Genomic DNA, 25,523 nt, shown 5'->3' on the forward strand with positions numbered 1-25,523 from the left:
ATGTTTCCCTGAGCTCTGTGCCTCATGCATGCATTGGTAATCTCAGGCGATGTAAAACTCCTATCTACTCGTATAGAAACTAGATCCCTGTGACGTCACGTGGAGTGGCATCGCGCCAATCTGGCCTTTTTTCAAATGAGGATAAAATTGACCATTGCCATTCGTCTAAACTGGGATTTCTAAGACCAAATAATTTGCATATTATGAGTACACTAATGGTGGGTAACGAATCGCAATCAATGCCTTTCGTTTTCTTTTACGAAGGAAACTACCGTATTGCGCGTACTCCGACCCGACCAAACGGATGTCTCCAAAGCGATCACAGACGTTGGGGAGGAGGAGATATTCCGCGTCTAACTCATTGCGCAAACAAAACGGCCTTAATTTCGTGGTTTCTGTTTACCTTTGGCTCACTAACGTTTTCCGTTCGGGTGGTTGAGTGTTTGGGGTGTGATTTTGAGGAGGAGGGAATTCCAATACTCGGCGAGTCATCCCGAAATCACAAAAGCAAATAGGGGCGAGAGCGATCTGCGTCTCCGCGAATGAGATTCGATCGAGAAGAGGGAGGGAGGTGCGGGGGCAGGAGGTGGGGGGTGGGGAGGAGAGATATCGGAGAGAGCAACCAACCGTAAACAACCCAAGACAAGAATGGATTCCGAAGATTCGGACGCGATTGGTGCGTGGAACTCATACGCAGTGTATTAGGGGTGAGTGTTAGCCTCGTGGGTGGAACTCGAACGGAAAACCCCGGGTTCAAATCTAGGGTGAACCCCGTGACCACCCCTAGTAGCCCAGGGAGAGAATCTGCGTTCCCCACACTGAATATGTGAAATTCTCACGCCTGACGAAGGTTTCCACGGTGTTGAGATTCGAATTTCTCCATCTTCCCATTACCACACGTTTCACTCCCGTGATACAGTTGTCGTCACCCAGAAATCGACGCGGTAGTAACCGGAAGATGGAGAAATCGGAATCGCAGCTTAATATTTCATCGACTTTCAAATCTACGCATCGTTTTAAAAATCGTGATTCATACGTTTCCGTATAAGTATTACGTTACCGAGCCGTTGTTTGCATCTTCCAATAGTCTCATATTTGATTCAGTCATTGATCACATCTATGATTAATTATTCTTTTAAAGCAATTATCACCAATTAATTTGAAACCGAATAATACTGCATTGATTCATCAATCGTTTTTTGTGACAATATTCCTCAACAATCTCAGATTATTTTCCATGTCCTCATTGCTAAATCGTTACTATTTATTAATTAAATTCAAACTTAATGTGGTTTTAACGGAGAAAAGGAGAGGCTTAAGGATGAAGGTGGATTAGTAAGTGGGTAAAAGGGTGGGGGATGAGTTTCACAAGGATGCTGTGATAAGTGCGCAATTTCAATAATTTTGGTGAGTTTGGAGAAAATGAGATTTTATACTGATTTCATTAATGTGTAGACAGTTTTAATATGTTAAGCAACGAGAAAGACAATCTGGACAAATAATAAGTCCTACTAATAATTAATAATAAGTAACCACCCAACTTGTGCGAATGCATGAACGTAAAATAGAACCTGTTCTAATTTGTTTCATACATTCGTACATGTCCACCAAAATCACTCACGCAAACGTACATTAACTCGTACGTGTTAAAGCACCGTGTAACCAGGCCTTTAGGCAATTTTAAATTAATTAAATGTACACAAATGCACACGGTGGCGAGGGAAGTGTGGGCGTGCGGCATTCAAACTGCCTCAAAACGAGTTCCTTTGCTAGTTGGGAAAAAATTTGACGGATTAAAGCAAATAAAGTTATTTCCAACGCACAGAAACGAAATCATTCATAATGTCATGATCTCAATTTAAGAATCTCGAGCCGCTATACTATTCCGCATAACCCAAGTTATGTAGATAAAATTCTACCTGTGCAGAGGTTCATTGTAGTGAACGAGGCATACGCAATGCGCAACCATCGAATTGTCACGTCATAGAGAAGCCACTCGTCAGTTCGCGAATCATAACAGTTGTAATTGGATGCCATGCCTAAGATACCAGAATCAATATCATCCGTACAACTGAAGCAGTGTGATGAGATAATTTCAATCGAGTGTAAATCATTCGAGTGTAGTTCATTGGCCTCCGAACTGCGATATCCAGACTTGAGAGGCAAGCCACCAATGCCAAAGCAACGTAGACCACTAGATACGACATCACGTTAGGTATGTAACTCGAGATCTGATTTAAATATGCAATGGAGGCAATACCAACTGCCCTATGCATAAATATATACTTACTAATTTTGCATTGAAAGATATCTTTGTTCGGTTAGCTACAAGAGGAAGAGTAATAATGATTGAGTTCATAACAGGATCGAAGGTCACCTTTTCAAGGGATGGATGAAAATTAAAAAAAAAAGGAGCTGGCAAATTAAAGTTGCAGGTCTACAAAAATGGCAACGAAAAACTTGTAAATGACCACACCACCATGAACAACACAGGATAAGTCTTCCAGTGACAGCACAACTTATGGTTGCAACTGCTAGGTTTTGCTCGCGGTCGCCTCGAAAAAAATGACGTTGGATAGAAAGGAGAGAAATGAGTCGTACCCAGAAATGAGGAGAGAATGAGAACGGGAAAATATTGTTGGAAAGGTCAAGACAAGCTTAGTTGACAATTGTTAGATGAAAGTCAAAATAGGCGGGGACATGATTTCCCCTGCTGAAACGTGTGAATTAAAATCTGCACACCGAATTGAAATTTGCTGAAAAAAAATCGCATAAAGATGAATATGAGGGAAAGAGAACGCAAAACTGATTCGGGGTTGGCTGGCTGGCATTGCAGGACGGGGGCAAGGGAAGATTAATTCACGCAGGTTGATTTATTGTGGCCCTCTTAATGGGGAAGAAGCGAGCGAGGCGATGCCATCCCATATTTTCAAGAGAAGGCATGGCGAAAACCGAGGCTTAAAGGAGAGCGGAGAGAGAATTTAAATTGATTGAACGAAGCCTAATGTGAGCGAATGGGGGGAAGTAAATAATATAATCAGAAAGGTAGAATAAAAAAGCCATAAATCACGCCCATGTGGTAGTTAACAGGGGGTGGGTGGGGAGGGAGGGAGCAAGAGGGGGAGGAAACGGAAGTGGTTAATCGACGAATGAGAAATGAAATCCAGGTGTGATGACTATGGATCGTCGACGTCAAATAGGGATTCAAATATAAGACTTGCTGCAGTAAAGTTTTCTCGGGTTTCGCACCGGGTCAGGTCCTCCATGTCTCCTTCCAACGTTTCGATGAACAACTCGCCCATCTTCATCAGGGATTCAGGAATCCAATGCCATTTCCTCCAAGCCTCGGGGTATACGATATATACAGAAATCCGTGGGTGAGAGTTAGTGAGTACGTGCGGGTAGCTCATCGAAACGTTAGAAGGACATATGGAGGACCTGACCCGGTGCGAAACCCGAGAAAACTTTACTGCAACTTTTCGCGGGGAAAAAAAAACAAAAATTATATCATAAGACTTGGTGCTTTCGTGGCGCACGATGTGGATGAATTCTTCACAGGATTCCCAGCAGGTGAGATGTTCAGTCAGAGCTGACGTTTCCATGGCTAACGCTGTCATCGTCCTCAGGGCGTTGAGTGCTGGCTCAAAATTTTGTCTAGGTTTACATATCTTCAGGCCGTGCAAAGGGTCGTTTCTGACTGGCCGTCGTCGAACTTGTCATTGTTTCTGGTTTCCATGAATGGCTGATCGAGTATCCCGTATCGCGGGTGAAGTTTTTGTCTGATTATATAGTACGCACAAATAGCTGGGAAATTTTCGTATATATCCCGTACTTAAATACCAAAATATTTTAATTACAGGCAAATAATAGCAGCACAAAGCAAAGAGGTAGTATTTATGACAATTTTATCGTATTCCTCACACAAATAAAAATCCTTCTCGCAGTACTCAAACGGGAGATTTCCTGTGCTAGAAATATCCCATTCAAATGCACGACATGACTTATAAACATTCGATCATTTCTTACCATATTGGTTGAGATTGTTCCTCCGCGTGCCATTCAATTCCCGCGGTTCTTTACTGCAAGTACGCAACTCTCGAGGACTCGGGCAGGTTCCAAAATTTGTCGAAACCACTCCACTCCAAATACTATGGATTCTTTATCTCCTCGGACTCTCCGAACGACACTAGGTACAAAAGAGGCATATTTATTGAAGCATAGTTTGTATTCACCACGGATTTTTGTTGCACACAAAATTATTCATAATAAGTTTGTCATAAATAACACACAGCAAGATTCTATGGTAGTTGGTGTGGTACACCGGGTTCAATAGCTCTTAGTATCGAACGTTTCGACTACATTGCCGAGATATTATCAGATTTGAATTCGGAACTGAGAATTTAGGTGGTCCGGTGAACCATTAGTCCAAGAAGGACCTCAAGCTGGCTCCGTTGTTTCGGATGTTGATAGGGCCGGGCTAACACTCAGAGATAAAAGAAAAACATTCTCTCAGTGAATCAACCCAACTGTTGGAATGGTTCGATGAATGGATGAATGAGGAATGAAATCCACAATGAACTTTAAAAATACCTCTTAGGGAAATAAAAATAATTTCACACACTGCTAAATTTTCTTCACACTTAAATTTAATCAACACGATAGATGGGGTCAATGAAAGGGCTATCCTATTCGAAGAGTATAAGGTAGTGAGCAGATATGCATGAAAATAGACGTATATAGAGAATACCTATTCGAAATTACTACACCTGAAATTACTAACCTTGTATGCATTGAAATTCGAATGATTTACTTCAATGCACAAGCTGTGTTTCTTCTACGATCAACTGTTTATTGAATATGTAATGGAATATTTAATCGCTGGAATATTTAACTTTCAAACGACTGAACAAACGCGTAAGACAAATATCAACCGATTTGAAATGCAACGAGATGGAACCCTCTAACGATCTCTCAGCCGATTATCGGCTGCGGGTACATTTACATTTCAAAGATTTGAATGGTACAGTTCTGAAAGTCACGCAAAAATTGAATGAGTTTTGAACAGAAATCTCCCCCTCGGATATGAATGAGCAATTGGACTGAATGAAATAAAAAATGATAAGTAAAATATAAAATACAATTAGCAAAAGCAATACGTATCAGTTACCGATCATTGAATTTCTCTGCAGTAAAATCATCACTCAAAACGTTCGGCGCTAAAAAATTGAGATAATTTCTTTCGAACTATGATAAGCTTAATGACCCTATGAAAAAATGGTAGGAATGTAATCTACCACAAATGGAATGGAATCTACTACAAAGAGAAAAGGATAAAATGACTTTGTGTACCTTGGGCATTCTTTGTTACACGGAGACATTAATTTTACTGGAATAAAATAATTTTATTCCATTATGTTAACGATTGACACATTTGAAAGAAGATCTTACCTAATAAACGGTAATATTTTATGGCCCAAATTCCCTACTGAACGAAATATTTGTTTGGCAATAATCAAAGGCTCTTGACTTAAAGACTAGAACGGGGGTTCTGGATTTTTGATACTCATTTCCATACAGCAGAATACATACTTTTAAAACGGACGATACGTATTTTCACGGAGGAAAAAGATAAAAGGCTAAAAGTAACACGGCATTAGTTGAAATACCATATTTCAGGGCTATACCCAATTAAAAAATAGAAATTTTGTAATAGGTAGGAAATATAAATGTGATGTGAAATGTGTCTCTGGGTTACAGTTCACTGCGGAATAGCTGCTATAACTTCCGAAAGAGTATATTCACTGGAGGAATCATTAACGTAGGAATAAGAACGCACGAGAAATACTACGCACGTGCGTGGTAGAACTAAATCTGCCTGGCTCGAACTAAAATCGCCTACTCTGACATGGATTTCAAATACGATCGCCATAATAGGTCAGCCAGACTCATGACCCTTTTCTATTATTTTATCATGATTTTTCCACAAATTTTGAAATTACCACGGCAAACATGTCAAATTTGTGGTATTATTTTACTAGACATCAGTTCATTAGATGAGTAAAGGCATACCTTTAAATGTTGAATTGCTTAATGTGGATTTTATCAATAAATAAATACCCGGAAGTCAATGTAACTCGCAAATTATATCTCTACAACCAGTCCTCACAGTTGATATTTATTAAGGTACGATTCAACGAACAATTAGTACTTCTTTTTTGATGCCCGAAGACATGTATATTTTCCTTCCAGAGAAATTATATCATTCTGGAAAGGTCGATTACCCTCACAAATTGCGGTTAAATAGTCAGCATTTCAACATTATTACGACTAGTTACAACGCGAAGAAGGGCTCCAGATTTTTTTCATGTAGTTGACCACTGACTGTTCACGATAATCACATCCATACTGTACTGATATATCATTAGCATTTAATTTCAGCCCACGGAAGAACTGCTTCATGTAGCAAGCAATACATTCATTCCGCATTGCTCAAGAGTTAGCTAAAATATGTTAAAATGACTTCTGTCCGAAAGTATTCTCTTTAGCTTTCACTTGCAAATTGGCAAAACAAAAAATTATCTCATTAAAAGGTCAAATAAATATTTTCCACATTCGGTGGCGGCGAGTCGCCCGCCAAACCGAAGGTCAAGAGTTCGAATATGCCCATATCCAGTGGATAGGTGTTTATAATTGTCGATCTTTATTGATAGTTAAAATTCCCTGATGTAAATGCGTCAAATGTGTTTTTGGGAAGCTGAATATAAATAAATAAAGATAAATATGATAATAAATTCCGAATAAAATATTATCTTTTCACCCGTGGAGATCCCGAGATTTTTTACTAGAATTTATGGAAAAATACGCCTGGCTGAAAACAAAGGTTTCCAGGAATCGCATGTTAGTCTGAGAAGGAACTCCTCCGCCCACCCCGCATACGAAATGGGGTCTCACAAACACTAAACGCCACGCGAATCAGCGGAATGGACTAACTGCATAAGACCACGATGTCTTTTCGAATTTTAACATAGTCCAAGATTCAACATCTTAAAAATACTTCTCACTTTAATATTCTGCTCGACAGAATGACGTCAGAGATTGTGGAGGCATGCTGCATATGCATGCGATTTCCTTCACCCCCGATAATCACAGCGCAAACTCGCGGTAACTGCCGAGTTCAACGAGAATGTGAGAGCCCAACTCACTCAACCGCCCAACTCACCGAAATCATGCAGTTCGCGAATCCCAAGTAGGTACCTCCGCCAACCCAAAAGAGGCGACTATTGGGCATTAGCGGAGCCATTGTTAGCGGCGCCGAACGATTACCATCTGGCTGTCGGACGAAGGGAACATTTAATTCGCATCCCTGGGATGACTGCGGAATGAGGAGATTTTGGAATGCCTTCTCCGAATGGGTGAGAAGAACAGGGAACCCTGAGCCGAGAGTGCGCTCGTAAAAAGAAACCTATTCCTTCGACTCATTGTGAAGGAGAGAAAGGAAGGTGGGTTGCCCTTTTTTCGGATTCGAACCACGTCGTGGACGACTGTTCGGCCAATGGGAGTCCAGCGGGAGGCAGAGTGACGGCGAGGAGGGATGTGCACGCCAAGTGGTTGAAAGTCGAGATGGAGAAAGGAGAACCACTTCCAATGGAGAGTCCGTGTGGGTGTAACATGTCTCCCTGAGAGATCTGCCATATTCTTGGAAGTAATAGTTCTCTGAGGAGAAAACTACGTTAAAAAGGTATAAATAGGCCAAATAAACGTAGTTTAACTCAAAAAAAAGTTTAGTTAGAACTATCAAATTTTGATGAAATTTATCAAACTTGAATTTTTCGGTATTAATATTTCTTTAATTTATGAAAATTGAATATTTCGGTAACAATGGCCAAATCAGTTTGATAAATTCTATCAAAATGGCCACAGCAGTATGATAAAAATAACTAAAATAAAAAGGATTATAAAAACCGACGTGGCGTACGAAAATGAAGGATTTTGAAAATCATAAAATTAGGATTTTAACGTAAGTTTCCAGTATGATAATTTTTACCCAATCATTTTTTCCGTGTTGCATCGTTAATATTTCAAAAAAAAATTTCATTGCAATTATATATAATTTGGTTTTACCCGACCAGATAGTAGCCGTAACAACTAATGAAAAATTGAGCAATGAAATATGAAATATTACTGATTAGGATAGGTATACTGCATATAAAAAATTGAAAATGTTGACAAAAAATTATATATTTAAATGGTGACACCTGCTTACAAATCCTTAACGACTCAGCGGTAAACTTCAGATTCCTTTTATTTTGTGTATATGAATATTTTTTGTGTTAATAAAGACATATTATTATTTTTTAAACATTAAATACTGTAAACCACAAGAAAATGTAGCCTTAATAGGTAGAAGTCCGTTACTTCATAGGTCTTAGACATCTGAAGAGGTAAAAAATAGAAGCCTTCGATAATAAACCAATAAATAATGGTGAATATTGAAAATTCGATGTTCAGAGAGGACAATTAACACAATATACGTAAAGGAGGGATAAGGGAATGTAGGAAATCTTTAACCCCTACCGCCTACCATTGCCCTTAAACAAAACAGGTATCCAATGACTGAATATGCTAGTGTAAGTGTAATCGAGACTTAACAAAGGTGGAGGTGGGCAGTGGAAAAATGGAGAGTAAACTGAATTTAAGCATTATATAATATACGAAGGTATAATTTGGCGTGAAATGCATTCACATAATACAGGAACGCTAATCTTCTTCTAAGTTGATTCATTAGTCATCGACTTTATAACGAGCAAATGATTATTCTTATAAAAAAAATGTCCAATTTTTAAATCACTTTTGACTCCACAGTGTAAATTTAATCAAATCCTACTCCGAAGTTTATGAGTTTTTATTGTAGATGAAAGAATAGTCAATATATGAATGGGAAAGAGACAGTAAAAAACAAAGCTAGAAGACAGTACTAGTATAAAGTGTAATAAATGATAAATAACGAGGACTTATACTGATGTCACGAAATATTTTCTAGCTCCTCCTTCTCGGTTATGATAGATAGATCATCTCTTGCTCTATGCTAGATCAGCTCTTGGCTCGACGTACTTTTTCGATTTTCAGTACAACATCGAGACTTGAAAACCACATCACTGACCTAATCGGATGAAAATAACCGACTCAGCTGCTCAGTCAGAGCTCAAACCCGAGTCCTAGTTATTTTCCGACGAGACAGATATGCCACTTCCACTGAGCCCATAAAAGCAAAACGAAGAAAGATAACAAAAATATGGTATCCGGAAATAGCGGCCAAAAACTTCAATTTCCATAAAAGTTATTTTATATATTTTTTCGTGACAAAATACTTATTTTGCCACTTTTACATGAAAATATGCAGGCACTTAATTATCGAGCGGTGTCGTTGCCGTGTATCTGTATTGTGTTCTGATCTTTTCAATGATGTTCAGCAGGAATGAGAACGAACCTAGTAAACATTTTCTTAAAATTTTTGAGTAATTATTTCATCAATCGACAGTAAAAGAACTCCATCAGATAAAGTGGAGTTTTATTTAAAGGGATATGATGAGTGTTCAGGATACACTATAAACAATTTTTATTCTCGTAAATCATTATTAGTTCCACTTACATAATGTAAAAATCCGTATAAGTTTATAAAAAATATCTTCATTATGCTTTTTTTCCTTAGGTGCTGCATTTTATAAAATTGCACTCAGAATTTCTCGCTAGCGTCCAAGAAAGAAGGTTAAAACATGGATGGTTAAAATTTAATCTAGTTAAAGCCATATTAAAATATAACAGCATACTAGAAAAACCAATTTCTTAAGGGATCTAATTAACTAGGTAACTAGAGAACAAGAAGTACTTATCAGATTTCATTAACTTTCCTAAAGTTCTTTACGCGAGTATACTATAACACTTGGTTTTTGACCAACAATTTCACTCAATTAATGGGGAATTTTCACATTTTTTGAAAACTCTGTCAAAATGTAGTAAACATCTAGGAAAGAATATCTACCGAGGGAAATTTCAATACTAGCGTTAGTTTTCAAGATATTAAAGGTCAAAGTGGAGGAGTGGGGGTGCGAACGAAAGTAGTGTGTCCAAGAGGAGTGACGTCATTTCTCCCCAAACAGAGTTGCTAACGTCCGAGGCGTGGAGCTTCGAGATTGTTGCGGTATACGTACGCCAGGAAGACGGTATGTTTACCTACGTGAAGTGCTGTTTATAATATCGAATAATAAATATTGCGTGGTGCCGATGCGTTCAAATACATCACGAAATTCTAATAAAATATTCGTCCTTATGTCGAATACTAAAGCGAGAAGAAAGAAGTGGGTTAAGGCGATGAAGAGGAAGAACGATGTCGACGAAAACGACGGGATTTGTTCGTGAAGATCACTTTACCTTTAGTAATTACGACAGAATTATGCTGGAAATGACTTGAGCGTGTGGTGCGGAGCACTTGCAGTTGCCCTGTTCGCGCAGTACCCGCATGCAGTGTCGCTTGCATGCTGTTTTTGCTGAGTTATCGTAGGTTGACGGCCTTCGTAGTACCCGAAGTCTTATAATTATCGTATGTTTTGAATTCGTCGATGATTAATCATGATAAGAATACTTAAAGGGTGCATACAGTAGGCTACCCTCCCTCTCTCCGAAATCAATTTATTCACATGCATAGTATTCCAACTGAACTCCCTCGAAACCATATTTGCTACCTAGCAGTGTATAATTTGTAAGAAACTCACTGATGCATAATCACCACCTCCTCCAATCAACTGACTTAGAGCCATAGGAGGAAATACAACCAGAGGAAGTGGTGGAAAGTCGAGGTCAGGTAAAGTCATGCCAATTGAAACCAGAATCAAAAATTGTTGATGTTCAGAAAAGAAACCTGTTTCCGCCAATGCTGCTACTTCTCCTATGAATATGATAAGTGACTAACATGGAATCAGACAGGGAGATATGTAGCCAAAGGGTCAAGTATATTGTGTTTTTCTTGGAAAAAGGCAGCATTGAATTTAAGAGTAGATTGTGAAAATTATTTTATTGTCGATATGCTATCAGGAAAGACTGGGTTACCTGTTATTGCTATGTTCAGGAAAATTAGACTCAACAAATCCTTCAATATTTTAGCCTAGAAGATCTCAATGTCTCACCCTCGACAGCGGCACGATATTTCTCTGCTTCCATTATTCCGGTGGCTAGTCTTTTGAAAAATCTAGTTTTTTTGGGTTGACAAAAATAAGATGTTGCTTAATATGCCGATTCCCTTTCCTGCTCGCCTTCACATGTAGAGTCAACTATTGATTGTTTAGAAATAGAAATTTAAAAGCCAGGTAACCCAATTTGGCAAAGTTTAACCTGAATTGGAGCATAAAAAAATAGATCAGTACTCACTGCAGTGAATGACATTTTCTATTTTATGGATCAGTTCTTTTTACTGCGATCAGTATAACAAATTGCGCTTATTTTATTACGCTGCGATAGGTATAAAGTAAAAAAGTGAATTGCAAAGGAAACTCTAAATCCGTTTTTTTACAGTACTAATCAGTGCACTAATTATACTGTTGATAGTGAAGAAAAATAGGAATAATGTTTTTTCAAACGCAATTATTTCAAAAGGAATCATTTTTAACATTACTATAAAATCAATGAATTGTTTATAGCTCAAATATTTCTATCTAAACTCAATCAAAAAAAATAAATCATATGATTCTTCTTTAGAAAATTTCATTTCGAGGGGTAATGGTGGCCGGGCAATAGATAGTGTCATTCACATAGACTGGATTTCTTGAGCACATTCTAAAAGGCTGTGGAGTAAAAGTAGATCGCGCGTTCAAACTAACTGTTCACTCATTCAGTGGAAAAATTTGAGAGTTAATTAGACCACCAAGAGTTTCCAAGAATGTAGAGAGCTCTCAAGATGAAGTTAAGCTAACTAAGCAAATAGAAAGCTTTAGGACCCATGCAGAGAGAGTAATAAGAAAGGTCAGGGAATATAAGTTGCTTGTCCTTCATTCCTGCATTGACAACCGTTTGGTGCAAAAAAGCAGGATTAGAGGATAGCTTTAAAAGACAACCACTTCTACCATAACGATATTCGGGCCCTGCCTCAATGATGGGGAAATTTTTTAGGAAGCGACGGAAAATTCTTTTAATGATTCATTTATAACCTTTTTTTAAAATAAAGATGTATTTTTCATTTGAAAAACAGCGAGAGATTAGTTGCGCACCTAATACTATTTAACATAAATGATTGAATTTTGTCATACGTTTGCTAAATAGCTTATAATTATTTTGTAGGCATCTAATAGAAGTTTAATAGCTAACATTAAAAGCTGTATTATCTTATGCTTATGCCTATCGTTAAGCAGCCACTATAAAAGCGGCTACAAAAGTTCATAACCTTTCAAAACCTGTACACACTTCAGACAGTATGCATACAGAACACACCTTAAAACTGTACATAGTATGATGTGTATAATGTGTACAGAAAAATTACCTTAAATCTGTGCACAGAAAGCATTTCACAACATACTGAATCAAAAAGCTGATATCATACAGAAAGCAAAAAATCATAACTTGTGTCATATAAACTATATTTGCACTAACTAGATGCATCAACATTTCATGCAGAAATTTTCAACGGAGGCCGATTAGCTACTACTGTGTTCGTAAAAGCTGGTCCAGTAATGCCATAATAAACTAGAAAAACTTACCGCGAAGCCTTCACTTCTCTAAATTCTGCAGCCAAAAAGTCTGGGTTAATTTTAAAATATAATGCCATCATTATGGAATTCACCTCTGGGAGATTATCGCAACAGCCTTTTCACGAAACCGTCTTCCATTTCGCATATATTCGATATATTCTTGTTCTACGAATACAGAAAATGGATAAAATATACTTGACGTGACTAATAACGTCTTAAAATGTCTGAGAGAAAACACGGATTAAAACAATACCGAAATATTCACTTACTCAACGACTGCTTCATTGTAGCTTCTGCGGCCGTACATGCAAAACGAAAACGCCGTAGGGAGAAATGACGTCACCAACAATCAGAGCTAACTTCGCGTTTGCAGACGCATCTTACTGTTTTAAATGAATTTCATGATAAAATCAATGGTTTACGAGAAGTTTTATTGGTGAAAATGGATTCCTGGTGAAAATTTCTATAAGAATCATATATTATTTCGATGAAAAAAATTTCATGCAACTTCCCCATTCTAATTTATAATTGCCACCTCGCACATCCGTTCCATGGAAAAGTCCATCATGTTATTAACGGCTCCATCACCAGGTATAACTATCACGTAAATCTTAAACAATTATTTTAAGGCCACGAGTCTGTGCTTTTTTTAATATATGTTCAACCTCATTGACAATGGATATGTATTGAAATGCGTTAGAAATATTTTAACATCTGTTCATACATGTACTCGTATGTTACCTGGAAGCATTCACCCTCTATTTCCTCCAAAATTCAGAAGCATTACTATCATTTGAAACAGGTAGCTCTCACTTTCCATCATTTTTTTCATTTCAACTTCCAGAAAGAAAGAAAAAATTGAATCGCATGCCAAGGCGAACATTTCAGTGTAGAAATAAAACTAAAAGATGCGAAAAAACACGTACTACAGAAGTAATACTTAATCGATGAAAGATCCAATATCGGAGAAAGTAAATAAGACGTAGAACTTGCGGCCAACCGAAAAGATTTTCGCGCAGAAAACAGAGAAGAGTAACTTATGATCGATAATCTGAGACATCAAAATCTATCTCGTAGAGTTTAGGTTCAATGGAACGGAGAACAGTGAGAATACATAAGCCTTAGAAATTCCTGAAGAAAACAATCACTTCATGTTTTAAAAATAGCATTAAATCGTATAATTGACAACAGGGCTACATAAAAACGAACGCATTCGCCGATTCAAAAGTATATAATAGTGATGGAATCGAAGAGAACCGCAAATTAATTTTTATTTAAACATTTAAATGAAATTACTACAATTCTTTAACAAAATCAATTGATTTCTAATTTAACTACAGTTAAAGATATTCACTGAGATTTTTCTTGCAGACATGATAATTTATTTACTGGCATCCCTTAAAAGTTTTAATACAAAGCAAATCGTACTACCCCATGTTAAATAAAAGACTTGTAAAAGATAATTTGACATGCACAAAATTGAATTCTGAGAACAGTGAGTCTATGACTAGAGGCGACACCCAAGTAGTGGCGTAAGAGTGATGAAAACCTATAACCTCGTTAGTGAGAGATAAAAACGCGCTAAACTAAACTAATATTCAGAGAAAAATTTTTCAGCATTTTACGCTCTGGAGGAGACAAAAATGCAAAAGCATACTTTAAAAATCATCAGTTTCACCCTTCGTAGCTCCTATTATCCGTTCAAAATTTCGTTTTTTAAATATATTACCTATGTATATACCAATTAAATTAGAATTTAAAATTAGAGTCACTCAATTTTTGCAAATCCAATTCCTTCAAATTTCATGGGGAATCGCGTCGCGAAGAAAATAAAATCAAGTTGTGCATGTCTCTTGAGGGGGCTTTTCTGCTGCAAGTGGAGCACGTAAAGATGAACCACGTGGACCGGCAATTTCCTGAAGAAGCATCCGAGATTGGATTAAATGAGTCACGAACTGGAGCGAGATCGAAATTCTCAAAAAATAAAATCCCACGCCCAACGAGATCCGATTACAAGTTCCAGGAGGAGGAGGAGGGGATCTGACGAGGGAGACTTTAAGGCACCCTCAAACATTAAAAAATATTGTATCCAAGCTGGGTAAAAATTTCCATAAAAATATCCTGATTTGCCTTTAAAAATTTTATGAGTGCAATGAAAAGCAGCAAGGAATCTATATTGTTCCGAATAGCAATAGAAAAATATAATTTTAAAAAGACCAAATTTGCAAATAATACTTCACACGATTGAGGTTTTATCTTAACCACCTGTTGTTCACGAAAATTATCCAAATATGCATTTTATCAGGAAAAAAATATGTTTACAAAGATTACAATCAATAAACGCCAAGCGTGATTGACATCCAAACGATGGTGATACGTTGAAACTTGGTTTTTGTGTGACGATTTTAACATGAATCTTTCGTAAAAAAATATTATTTTTTATTAAATACTGTGAACATATGGAAGTTACGGAAGTGATAATTTAATTTATACGAGGTATATTTTGTTATTTTCCGCTTTAAATCACACCTTGCACTGAATAGTGACATTCATTTGGTCAATCTCGGAAACAAGGGACGACGGTGGAAATTCTCGAAACGGCAAAGTTCAAATAAAACTTACGAACATTCCATGAAATTTCTTTAAAAAATCCACAGAGATAAATAATAGATGCCTGAGCAGGTTAATTGGCTAAACATCCGGTGTGAATTCGAGTGACCCGAGTCTACGCGAATGATGTTTGCTCTTTGATGTTTTTGCTCATTGCTCAGGGAGCACCGTCACAGTCTATCTCGCAAAGGGTGAATGTTCTTGGATATGAGGTAAATGAACTTTGTTCTAACGCAAACGTGAGTGGGATTGTCCGCATATTTATTCTTGAAAGGTCGAGAGGTCCAGATCTTCAGCAGGTACTTCTTCTCTCGGGGGAAATAAGGCCTTGGCGGAAAAAGCATGTTTGCAAAAAGCAAGCAGTATTTCAAATTAATTTTGAGCAGGGGGAACGCCTGAAGAAAACGAATTTTTTTTTCGTTCAAAATCCAATTTACTTGGGTAATGATGGTACTACCGCTGATCAAACCAAGTGATTCACATGAATTTGAAGGCTAGAAATTCGAATTAGGTCGAAAAAAAATAAATTACATGATTTAATTAAATGGTGCGCAGATAAAATCGTAAGAGGTTCTCACTTGCTGTGCTTTAATGGAAGTGGGTAGTGTCCTCGATTAACTCATTTGCTGTTACTTTAATCATGAACCTTCAATCCGAATTGATTTTGGCTCCATTAAAGAACACTTGCTGAGTAGTTCTGAGCAATTATTCAAAATAGTCATTCAGTGTATTTAAATTTATTTTATTATAAAGTCATCCTTGTTTATTTGGTGGAGCATGATCAGCATTCAGGTGGAATTTCGATCGCATATTCCAAATTCACAGAATTTTCAATCAGTCTCACGCAATACGTTCACGCCCCGCATAACAAAAATAATATCTCTCAACATATTTACTACAGAATAAGAAAAGCCATTAACATAGCGCTAATTGGCAATTTACATGGATGCATACAGTATAGATTGTTATCTAATTCAATTTTCGTGCTTCAAAAACCATACCCTGGCCATTTTAAAGCTATTTATAACATAAACATTGCTTTTTTGTACACTGAAATTGCTAATTCCGAAGTTTGCTTCATTATCGGCACCATGTGGAGACTATTACAAAAAAAACACAACATTTTGTTCAAACTTTGAGATGACTAAATGAAAATTGACGATCGAATTCGACATTAAAAATACCTTTTCGATCATAACTTAACGTATGCCTACGTTAGATCCAGAAATTCATCAAAGAAATAACAAAAAATATGTGAATTTTACTTTAAAATTATAACGGTGAATAACTAAAATAACTATGAAAAAATAGTTTACGACTGAATTTAGCGACAATTCTTCACAACCATGTAAAAACACAATTGTCGCCTATCACGAAATGATGAAAAACTTTTTAATCGCCGACCAATTATGGTCGGTTTTGTCTAAATTGCTGAGTAATACAACATTGTGTAGAAACTGACCAATGTTAAAATGTTGACACAAAAATTACTAGTGGTATGAACCGTTGGAAAAACATGATTAGAACATGCGGTCACTCACTTTCCCAGAACTCCGTATTTCTCGGGATTAAAGAAGAAAGGTTAGCATCACGCAGAGAGGAGCACTCGTTAGGGAAGTTTCCAAAATGAAAAGACAATTGCTGTTATCAAAAAAAGGTCTCTCACCGCTAACACAGGAGAGGATGATTCAGAATTTAAAAGCCCTCGACCAACATGGGGCTAGGTTCTCTCGCCTTTAATGTGGACAGGGACATTAAAGCAGATTCTTCGACTATAACCGAGGCCTGTGAAATTCCATGACAGGAGGACGCGTGGATGCAAGCGCGAAATGTCAGAGGGATAATCGAGATTTGCGTGGGATTCTCAGCGTAACAGTGAGAAGGGTTGGACTGTGGCCATGAAATTGTACCAGATGAGAAACGCAATATTGTGAGGAGTACTAAAAACATCCGCGAGAAAATGAATTTCAGCATGTTCACGGTAATGGTAACAGTTTCTTTCCTCATCATCTAGAGAAACTAGTCAAAATTGAAGCGAGGATGAGTCTTTATTTGAATGGTAAGAGACCAAACTTATAATCAGGAAAAACGAATTAATCGCGAGGAGTCCATTCGAGGAAAAGGAAAACCATTTAAAATTGAAAACCGTTGGAAAATTGATAGTTTAGGTGGTAGAATTACATCTTAACGAGTTTTAGACGAGTATACTCTGTGTGTTGCCAACATGAGTCTTGAAGGAGAAAGATGAGAATGGATTTCAGAGACTCGAATATCTAACTATTTTTATTGAAAAAGTTGGTTTATTAAAGTTAAAACAAAGATGAAGACGATAAAATACAAATATAAGTATATATATAACTTCGGAAGTAGTTCTCAGTATGGTTCACAAAGAGAGGAAAGTGTTTAATTATATGGGGAGAATACAGAGTGAGTCGTTAGATCATTCATGATTGTATAATGATAAACAACAGGTATGATAAATGATGGCAAAAATGTGTCAGCAGGCAGATTAACTTCGACATAGGTACGAAATATGATCCCAAGACATTTTGATTAAAAAAATGAAAGAAAAAACTCCTAATCCTTTTCGAGCTACCTATCCTCACCTTAGTCACTTTTTCAGAAATTTTGCGTACTGATTTCCTGAAAACGTTTGCTCAAGAACAGCAAGAAATGCCAAGTGAGAGTATTGACAAGCAAATACAGAGAACAAAAGCATTAGGCAGCATATAACTAGGTGCTAAATAAAGATATTTTTACATTTACATGTTTAGCTACACCAGGCTTCAGTGAGAAGAAGTTATTCTGATTTATGAATAAACAAAACAAAATTGAAGGGATTCAGGATCTCACAGTGACAAATTTGAAATATTTAAATTAAAATTGATTTTTTTCCACTTGAGCGTCTTTCACTTGGATCTACTGATAACCCTCGTATTCACATTATGAAATCTTAAGTCTCAGCAAAGACAAAACTTTGGCTCTTCATTTTGGGGATAAGAATGAATTTTCCTTCCTACCACTACTCAGGATCAAGAAAAACGCGAGTGAAGAGAAGAATGGATTCTCTTGAGGAAGGCAATTCTTTTCGACGAATCGAAATTTTGCACAAATCGAAAGCGGCACACGCCCGATATCCCACCATTATAAGCTTCCCATTCCCAATTCCCAACAAAGACAACATTCCCATCGAGACAACGACAGAAAAGAAGACTTATCCCTGAGAGATAGGGACAATTTCCACAGGTGGAGGTTTATTCACTCCATAGCAGCACGAGGGCGGGGAGAGCGAGAGGGCAACTCGAACGGGATTGACCGTCACTGGCCTCTCCGCCAAATCCCTCCATGAATTTATGTATCACTCGCGCAGCACTGCAAAGCATGCATTCACGCAATATCAAAATTCCTAGACCGCCGTAATACGGATCTATCCATAGAGGTACATGGAGGGGACGAGGTGCTTTCAACGCGAAGTCAGCAGAAGCGTCTCTACTGACGTGCATTTTTAAGTCCACTATATTGATGAACCCCATATGTCATGCTTCCCCTAAGCAAGCGTATTAAATAAATTGTTTATTTTGCTATAATTCGAGGGTGCTGATGTAAAGTACCTACAGTTCTCGCCCGCCAAAACGAAAGTCCCGGGTTCAAGTCCCGCGCGGATAGGTTGTTCCCGGACTTTTGTGATAGTCTATTGTTATTTGCTCTGGCCCCCCGATGTGAAGGTCTAACGGTGCTTTTTTCAGGGTGATGTATATAAAATTAAAATTAAAAAATGTGCCTTGACCACTGTTTTCTTTTCGCTTCGCAGACTCGCCAGACGAACCTGACCCCTGAGGAAAAGGACGGGGCGGCCGAGGGGGGCGGAGGCGGGGCGGGAGGCGAGGAGGGGGCAGCGGGGCAACAGTCGCCCCCACAGGAGACGCCCACCCCCGCTGAGGCCTCTGCCGCCACGGGAGCGGAGGAGCCGAAGGCGGAGAAGGCGGACGCGGCGAGACCTCCAGCCAACGGCAAAGTGTCCAAAGCGCAGATGAAGGGTGAGAGCGAATATATTGGGGTATGGGGTGGTTCTGAATCTGCAAATGAAAAATGACCGCATTCTGAGAGCTGATGTATATTTGCAGGAGCATAGAGCAATAATGTATCGGAGAAAATATTTCTCAGGCGACGAGTAATGTATCATTCGTTTGCCGCCGCGCAAAGGTAGACGTGACCACGAGAAAAAAGTAAATGAAATAGACTGCAAAACAGAGATATTTAAAATGTCATTATTATTATGGATAAGAGATGTGAACATAAACAATATACCATGATATGATAGGATAGGATATGGATAAAATTATTATTAAGGATAGCAACGGTGTCTCCATTAATAACATTAATGGCGTCGCTCGCTAGGACGACTTTATGCTTTAATTTTTCCATTGTTCTAACCTTACATGGATTTGCTATAGGAGTTAGTATCCTTTGGAAAGTTTTGCCTTTGCATGAATGCGGACGCATATTTTGTAATAGGGTAGTTTCCTTCATCAAAGAAAACGAAAGGCATTGATTGCGATTCGTTACCCGTCAGTAGTGTATTCATAATATACAAATTATTTGGTTTTAGAAATCCCAGTTTAGACGAATGGCAATGGTCAATTTTAACCGCATTAGAAAAAGGCCAGATTGGCGCCCATGCAATGCCACTCCACGTGAAGTCACAGGGACCTAGTCTCTATACGAGTAGATAGGAGTTTTACATCGTCTGAGAATACCAATGCATGCATGAGGCAAAGAGCTCAGGTAAACATGTCTTAATAATCACCTATTAAAACTGCCTAAGGTCGGAAAGTTTTCTTCGTTTGGTAGGGTATTAATAATCCTTATTTAAGCCAAGCGCTGCATGATAGCAGCCTGCATCGTATCAGCGCTCAGAGCCTCGCCCCAAGGTCACCTCACACGGTGACAGCGGGAACCAGAATTACGTCACACGGAGTTTTCCCGGCATTCATACTTAGCCGTCGCGTTTTCGCGCGCTTGAAAATTTTCACTTTTCATTTAATCGCGAAAAATTGATATCGTCATTTAAAAATCTAAATGCGTTAAATACCTACTCCAGGAGTAATAATATTTCGATTAAGACAGTAAAAAAATAAAAGGAAACCACCCTATTACCCGTAATATTTTTATGACCGTGTGGTGTGCATGGGGGGAGTCTCTTGCTGAATGGTGGTGATTGATCACCCCATGCCAAACACCATAGAGGTGGCACGCAGGGTACTATGTAGATGTAAAATTCACCTCTTCCCTACGATTGTGATATTTTTGTGAAGTCACTGAATGTCTTTTTTCCGTCCCCAGAGTTCCGCGACGCCTTCCGACTCTTCGACAAGGACGGAGACGGAAGCATAACGCAGGAGGAGTTGGGCCGCGTGATGCGGAGTCTGGGGCAGTTCGCGACCGAGGAGGAGCTGCAGCAGATGCTCACGGAAGTGGACATCGATGGTGAGACATCGCTTCAGCGTCTACCACTCATCAGCTATCTTTCGTTTTGGTCGTAATGATTGTCATAAAGTACGTCACCATTTGAGTAACAATTCATATCAAGACTCGGCTATGGACAGAGAAATTTATTTTCTTATTTTTAGTTGGCGAGAAAAACGTTGTTTTTATTTTTTTTTTTATTTTCTTCTTTTTAGTTTTAAATGATTTATTTCTTTTCTTCTTCCTTTCTCTCTCTTCCCTTATGCCACTATCTCTCAACTAGCTAATAATTTATAGTTCTGAATTCGCTATAGCAAGTTATTTCACTTAATTGATTTTTAAATTTGAGCTTTATAAAATTTTAATTTTTTTTATAATTTTTTTCTGAAAATTGCGCTTATGTGTGACGCAACATTCAATATGTCACACAACTAATTCGCTGAAATGGGATGGCAGCGCCACCGGTGGCAAAATGTGGAATTAATTTTCCATACAAAATTAATTTTGTAAATATTTTTTTTAATCTAGCCAGAATCATGACATAAAGCATATAAATATGCATTGTCATCAAGATCTGAGCTATATATAAAGTTTCAATGCTCTAACTAGTCGTTAAGTCTGTTGAAATTGAGTCACAAAATTCCACCGTAAAAACAGACAGACACGAAAGTAAGTTAAGAAAAACTTTGTAAAAAAGAGGATGTCTGTTTGTCTGACCGCTATGCATTTCCTTACTGCAGTACGGATTGCAACCAAAGTTGTACGTAGATGCATCCCATGCTCACAAAGCCAGTATAGCCCGGTCAAATAAGCCCAAAAAAATGGGTACCCTTGCATAAATTCCCAATAAACTGAAAATTTACAGTTACGTTAGGAATACCACTTGAATGAAATCCTAAAAAGTCCACCTCAATCCCATGTGTGCAAAAAATTTATTCAAGGTCAAAGGTCACAAAAAATAGGTTTTTTGCATTTTTTGGCCAAATAGTTAGTTTACCGATAAAAGGTGTTCGGACCAAAATTGTAGATCATGAAATTATCTACAAAATTTCCAACATACTTTTTTCTCTAACATATACCGTTTCTGAGAAAAAGCCATTCGAAAGTTAGATGAAGCTGTATTCTCCGTAATATGCATGGCTATATTTTTGCGCTCTCCATACCTTATTGGACAGCTCCAATGCCAACTTTCGAATGCCTTTTTCTCATAAATGGCAAATTTTAGAGAAAAAAAGTACAACGAAAATTTGTAGATAATTTCCTGATCTACAATTTTGGTCTGAGCAATTTTATCGTAAAACTAACCTTTTTGCCAAAAAATGCAAAAAAAAACATTTTTTTTACCATTGACCTTGAATAAAATATCTTGCACACACGCGATCGATGGGGACCTTTCAGGATTTCATGGGAGTGGTTTCCAAAAGTTCCTGTAAATTTTCAGCTGGTTGGGAATTTATGCAAGAGTCAAAATCTATTTTGACCGGGCTAGTAGTGCTACTTCTGATTGTGTCCGACGCGTCCTTAGCGTCGTTTTCTCATTACCGTTTGTTACGTCACATCATAGAACTCCTGTGGTTGGGCATCCTACTAGGTAGGCACACCTTTTGACACGCTCTAAGGGAAAGCATAACTCAAAGGATTCTACGCTTGACTATTAATTCTCTCGGTGCAAACCTTTTTGCTGGGGTATGCGTTCACACTACGTTTTTGGTCTACGCACGCAGGGACACACTTAAAGATCAATGTTGTAGGGCGGTGTATAAGCTGATCCCGTGCGTGGTACTCGTAAACCGTATTTTTTCTACTGCTTGCTGTTACATATCTATGCCACCATCATCATACCTGCTTTGTTCCTTTATCTAAAAAACCGTGCCATGTGACCATGAATTCTAAGTTTCCCACTTCTCTGGGAACTATCCTTGCCGGGTGGCCTGCTAGCCTCTGATCAACCTCAGGATAACCAAATCAGGAGATAAAGCAATTTGTACAGCATTACCACGTCTACTGTTCTAGCGCCAGAGTTTTTCACAATGCCAGTTTTTAGGGAGCGAATCATCTTTTCTTTAGACGTAAAGCCAGAATCACACGATCATTTTTTCCATCCCTTCCGAACGATAACTTCAATGACGGCGGAAAAATTACCGTTCCACGCAGTCATTTTCCGCGATGGCTCCAGGGATGGAAATCGCTTCCCTTTTCCCATCATGCGGCGCGTCCCTTTTTCCGTCGCTGAAACCATCGCCGGCACCGACTTTCAGCCAATAAGAAAGCACGGTCGTTAACAGCTACTGTAATGTTACGCTTGGCTCATAATTTAATGTCAGTTATGAAGACGGAAAGTGATAAAAAAAGTGATGGAGAAAAGGGACGGTGGGAATGACCGTTTGATTCAGAAAATAATGGCTCGAGCGATGACTCATTTGGTCCCTGAAAACCTATCGTAAGGAGAAACTCTCTGAGGGACGGAAAAAAATGATCGTGTGATTCGGACTTGAGATTTGGTCGAATAATTGCATTTATGCTTCAAAGCAGACTTTTTCAAAATTTACCAACACCGTCGGTATTAAAATTTAACAAAAACTATAAGGAGGGAATTTAAATCTATCATTGAAACACAAATGATTTCTTGACCGGTATATTTTAGTGCACGCATTTTACAACGGATTTCAATTAAATTTACATCTATTCACATTTAAAATGTTACACAATCTTCATAATGATTGGATAACGATATATTAAAATCAGTTCGCCAATTTCTTCATTAATGCACAGTTTATTTTCCGATCAGTATCATTTACTTTTTCCCAATTTGAATGCCATGAGGATGCAAGTAAATTTTTCTACAATTTAACTATTAAGATTTTAATTTGATTCAATGACCAAAAAAGTGACGCCACTTTAACCTAATAAAATCGGTGATAAAATATATATTTGGGCAACAAGCTATTGACACAAAGAGCGCTAACGGAATTCCTTTCGCTATGCTAGTTGTTGGACCGAGGATCGAAAAGAGAGAAAGAGAAAGCATCAAACGGATGGATATTCATTATTCGACAATCACGAGAGCATTGACTTTTGGGAGTGAGAGTGATGGGATTGGCAGGTCCACTTGGATTCACTTCGAGACGTGTGATCGATGCAGATAATCGAGGGGCGAAGGGCGTGGCTGGCGGAGCAGCGCTCGAAGGAAACCAAACGAATTACTGTCTCTGAAAAATGGGTCCATTAGGCGGACCCCCACGAACTACGTAGCCCGCAAGCACACCCTACCGCCACAGTAGACTCTGCTCCACGGTTTTCTTCCACATGCGGGATGAAGCGCTCTACGATGTGGGCACATGACCACTTAATATAAGAGGACGAGAGTCAACTAGAGAGTTTGAGGGTTCTAGGTGAACCCTTCGAAGGATACAACGCACCGGGGCCGGGAACCAAGCCAGTGGCTTATACGCCCAGACACCCGGGGAGGGGAAAAGGGGAAGGAAAAAGGATAGAGGCGCCGCCGCGATAAAGTGAGAGAGAGTCAACTGGAGGTGAGAACGGAGATTTCCGCGTTGAACTTCCTCGTTTCCGGCTACTACCGCGTTGGCTGCTGTGGCGATGCCAATTTTCGTCATCGCCACAGCAACCAACGCCGCGCCGTAGAAACCGGAAATGGAGGAGAAGAATGGAGGTGTTCGAAATGTGGGTGTGGAGAAGAATGGAAAAGGTGAAATGGACGGAGAGGAGGAAGAACGACAAAGTGCTGGACATGGTGGGTAAGGAGAGGCAGCTTTTGGATGAGATACGGAGACGGAAATTATGGATGGATTCAGTACTTAGCGGGGAATAATAATAATAAGATGACTTAATTTCGGGCGAGGTTGAGACTAATAACTCCCCTCTTCCAGCTAACCCCTCGTTGGCGTCAGTGCAAACATATTTAAAAAGGTAAATAAACGTTTACAACACATTCATTGATACATATCACTTGGTCGTAGGCGCTGCTCAATGCCGTGTATATTAACCAGCTAGTTGTGAAGTGAAAAGTACTTCGTGTAGCCTCCTCTTAAAATATGCAAATTAATATGAGTTCCTAGTTGAAAGGTTAAGATTATTCCTTTCCATATATGGGAAGGGATGCTGAAAACGGCGTTAGAGGGTATTGGCTAAACGAGAGAGACGAAGGAAGAGAATAGGATTTTTTTAATATAATGAAAGGGAGTAGGTCTTATTTTGAATTTAAGAGGGCAGTCCACGAAGGGAGGAGAGACTGCCAGAATGCATCATCAATATATCAAGCAAACCTACCTTAAAAGGAAAAATACTTCAATAATAATGCCTTCGAAAGAAATCACGCATTGGATTTTACAACATACAGTCTTCAAATGTCAGTAATTATGCACATATTAAAATATCATTGAAAACTAATGGATTCTAAAAATTTTTACAAAGAACTTATCAAATATAAAATATATTGAAACTAGAGTGAATTTTCAAGTTTAAATTTCCTCCCTTGGGCGCCGGGAGTTCACGATTTTCTTTGCCAGCCAGTGTAGAAGGGACCCCCTGTGCAGGAGGCACCCCCTGCCACGAGGGATGGTCTGGTAGAATTAACCCCTCAGCGATGCTTATGGTGAGGGAAAGTGTCCAAGTGCAAGATATGCAGGTGGCAATAAAAACGTTGGTAAATTCCGCAGTCTGCGTGCAAAATGTACAAAAACGTTCCCGCAT

At 38.5% G+C, this 25,523-nt stretch overlaps 1 protein-coding gene across 1 annotated transcript in view; it reads left to right on the forward strand.

The window, feature by feature from the left end:
* The window catches only part of LOC124155504 (neo-calmodulin-like), a 110,031-nt gene that overhangs the window by 73,811 nt on the left and 10,697 nt on the right, over positions 1-25,523 (forward strand). The window contains exons 2-3 of the mRNA XM_046529376.1: positions 19,156-19,381; positions 20,688-20,831. Of these exons, the coding sequence (XP_046385332.1) occupies positions 19,156-19,381; positions 20,688-20,831 (370 nt within the window). The remainder of the gene's footprint in view (positions 1-19,155; positions 19,382-20,687; positions 20,832-25,523) is intronic.

Source organism: Ischnura elegans, chromosome 3, assembly GCF_921293095.1.
Source record: "Ischnura elegans chromosome 3, ioIscEleg1.1, whole genome shotgun sequence".
In the NCBI taxonomy this organism is placed as follows: Eukaryota; Metazoa; Arthropoda; class Insecta; order Odonata; family Coenagrionidae; genus Ischnura; species Ischnura elegans.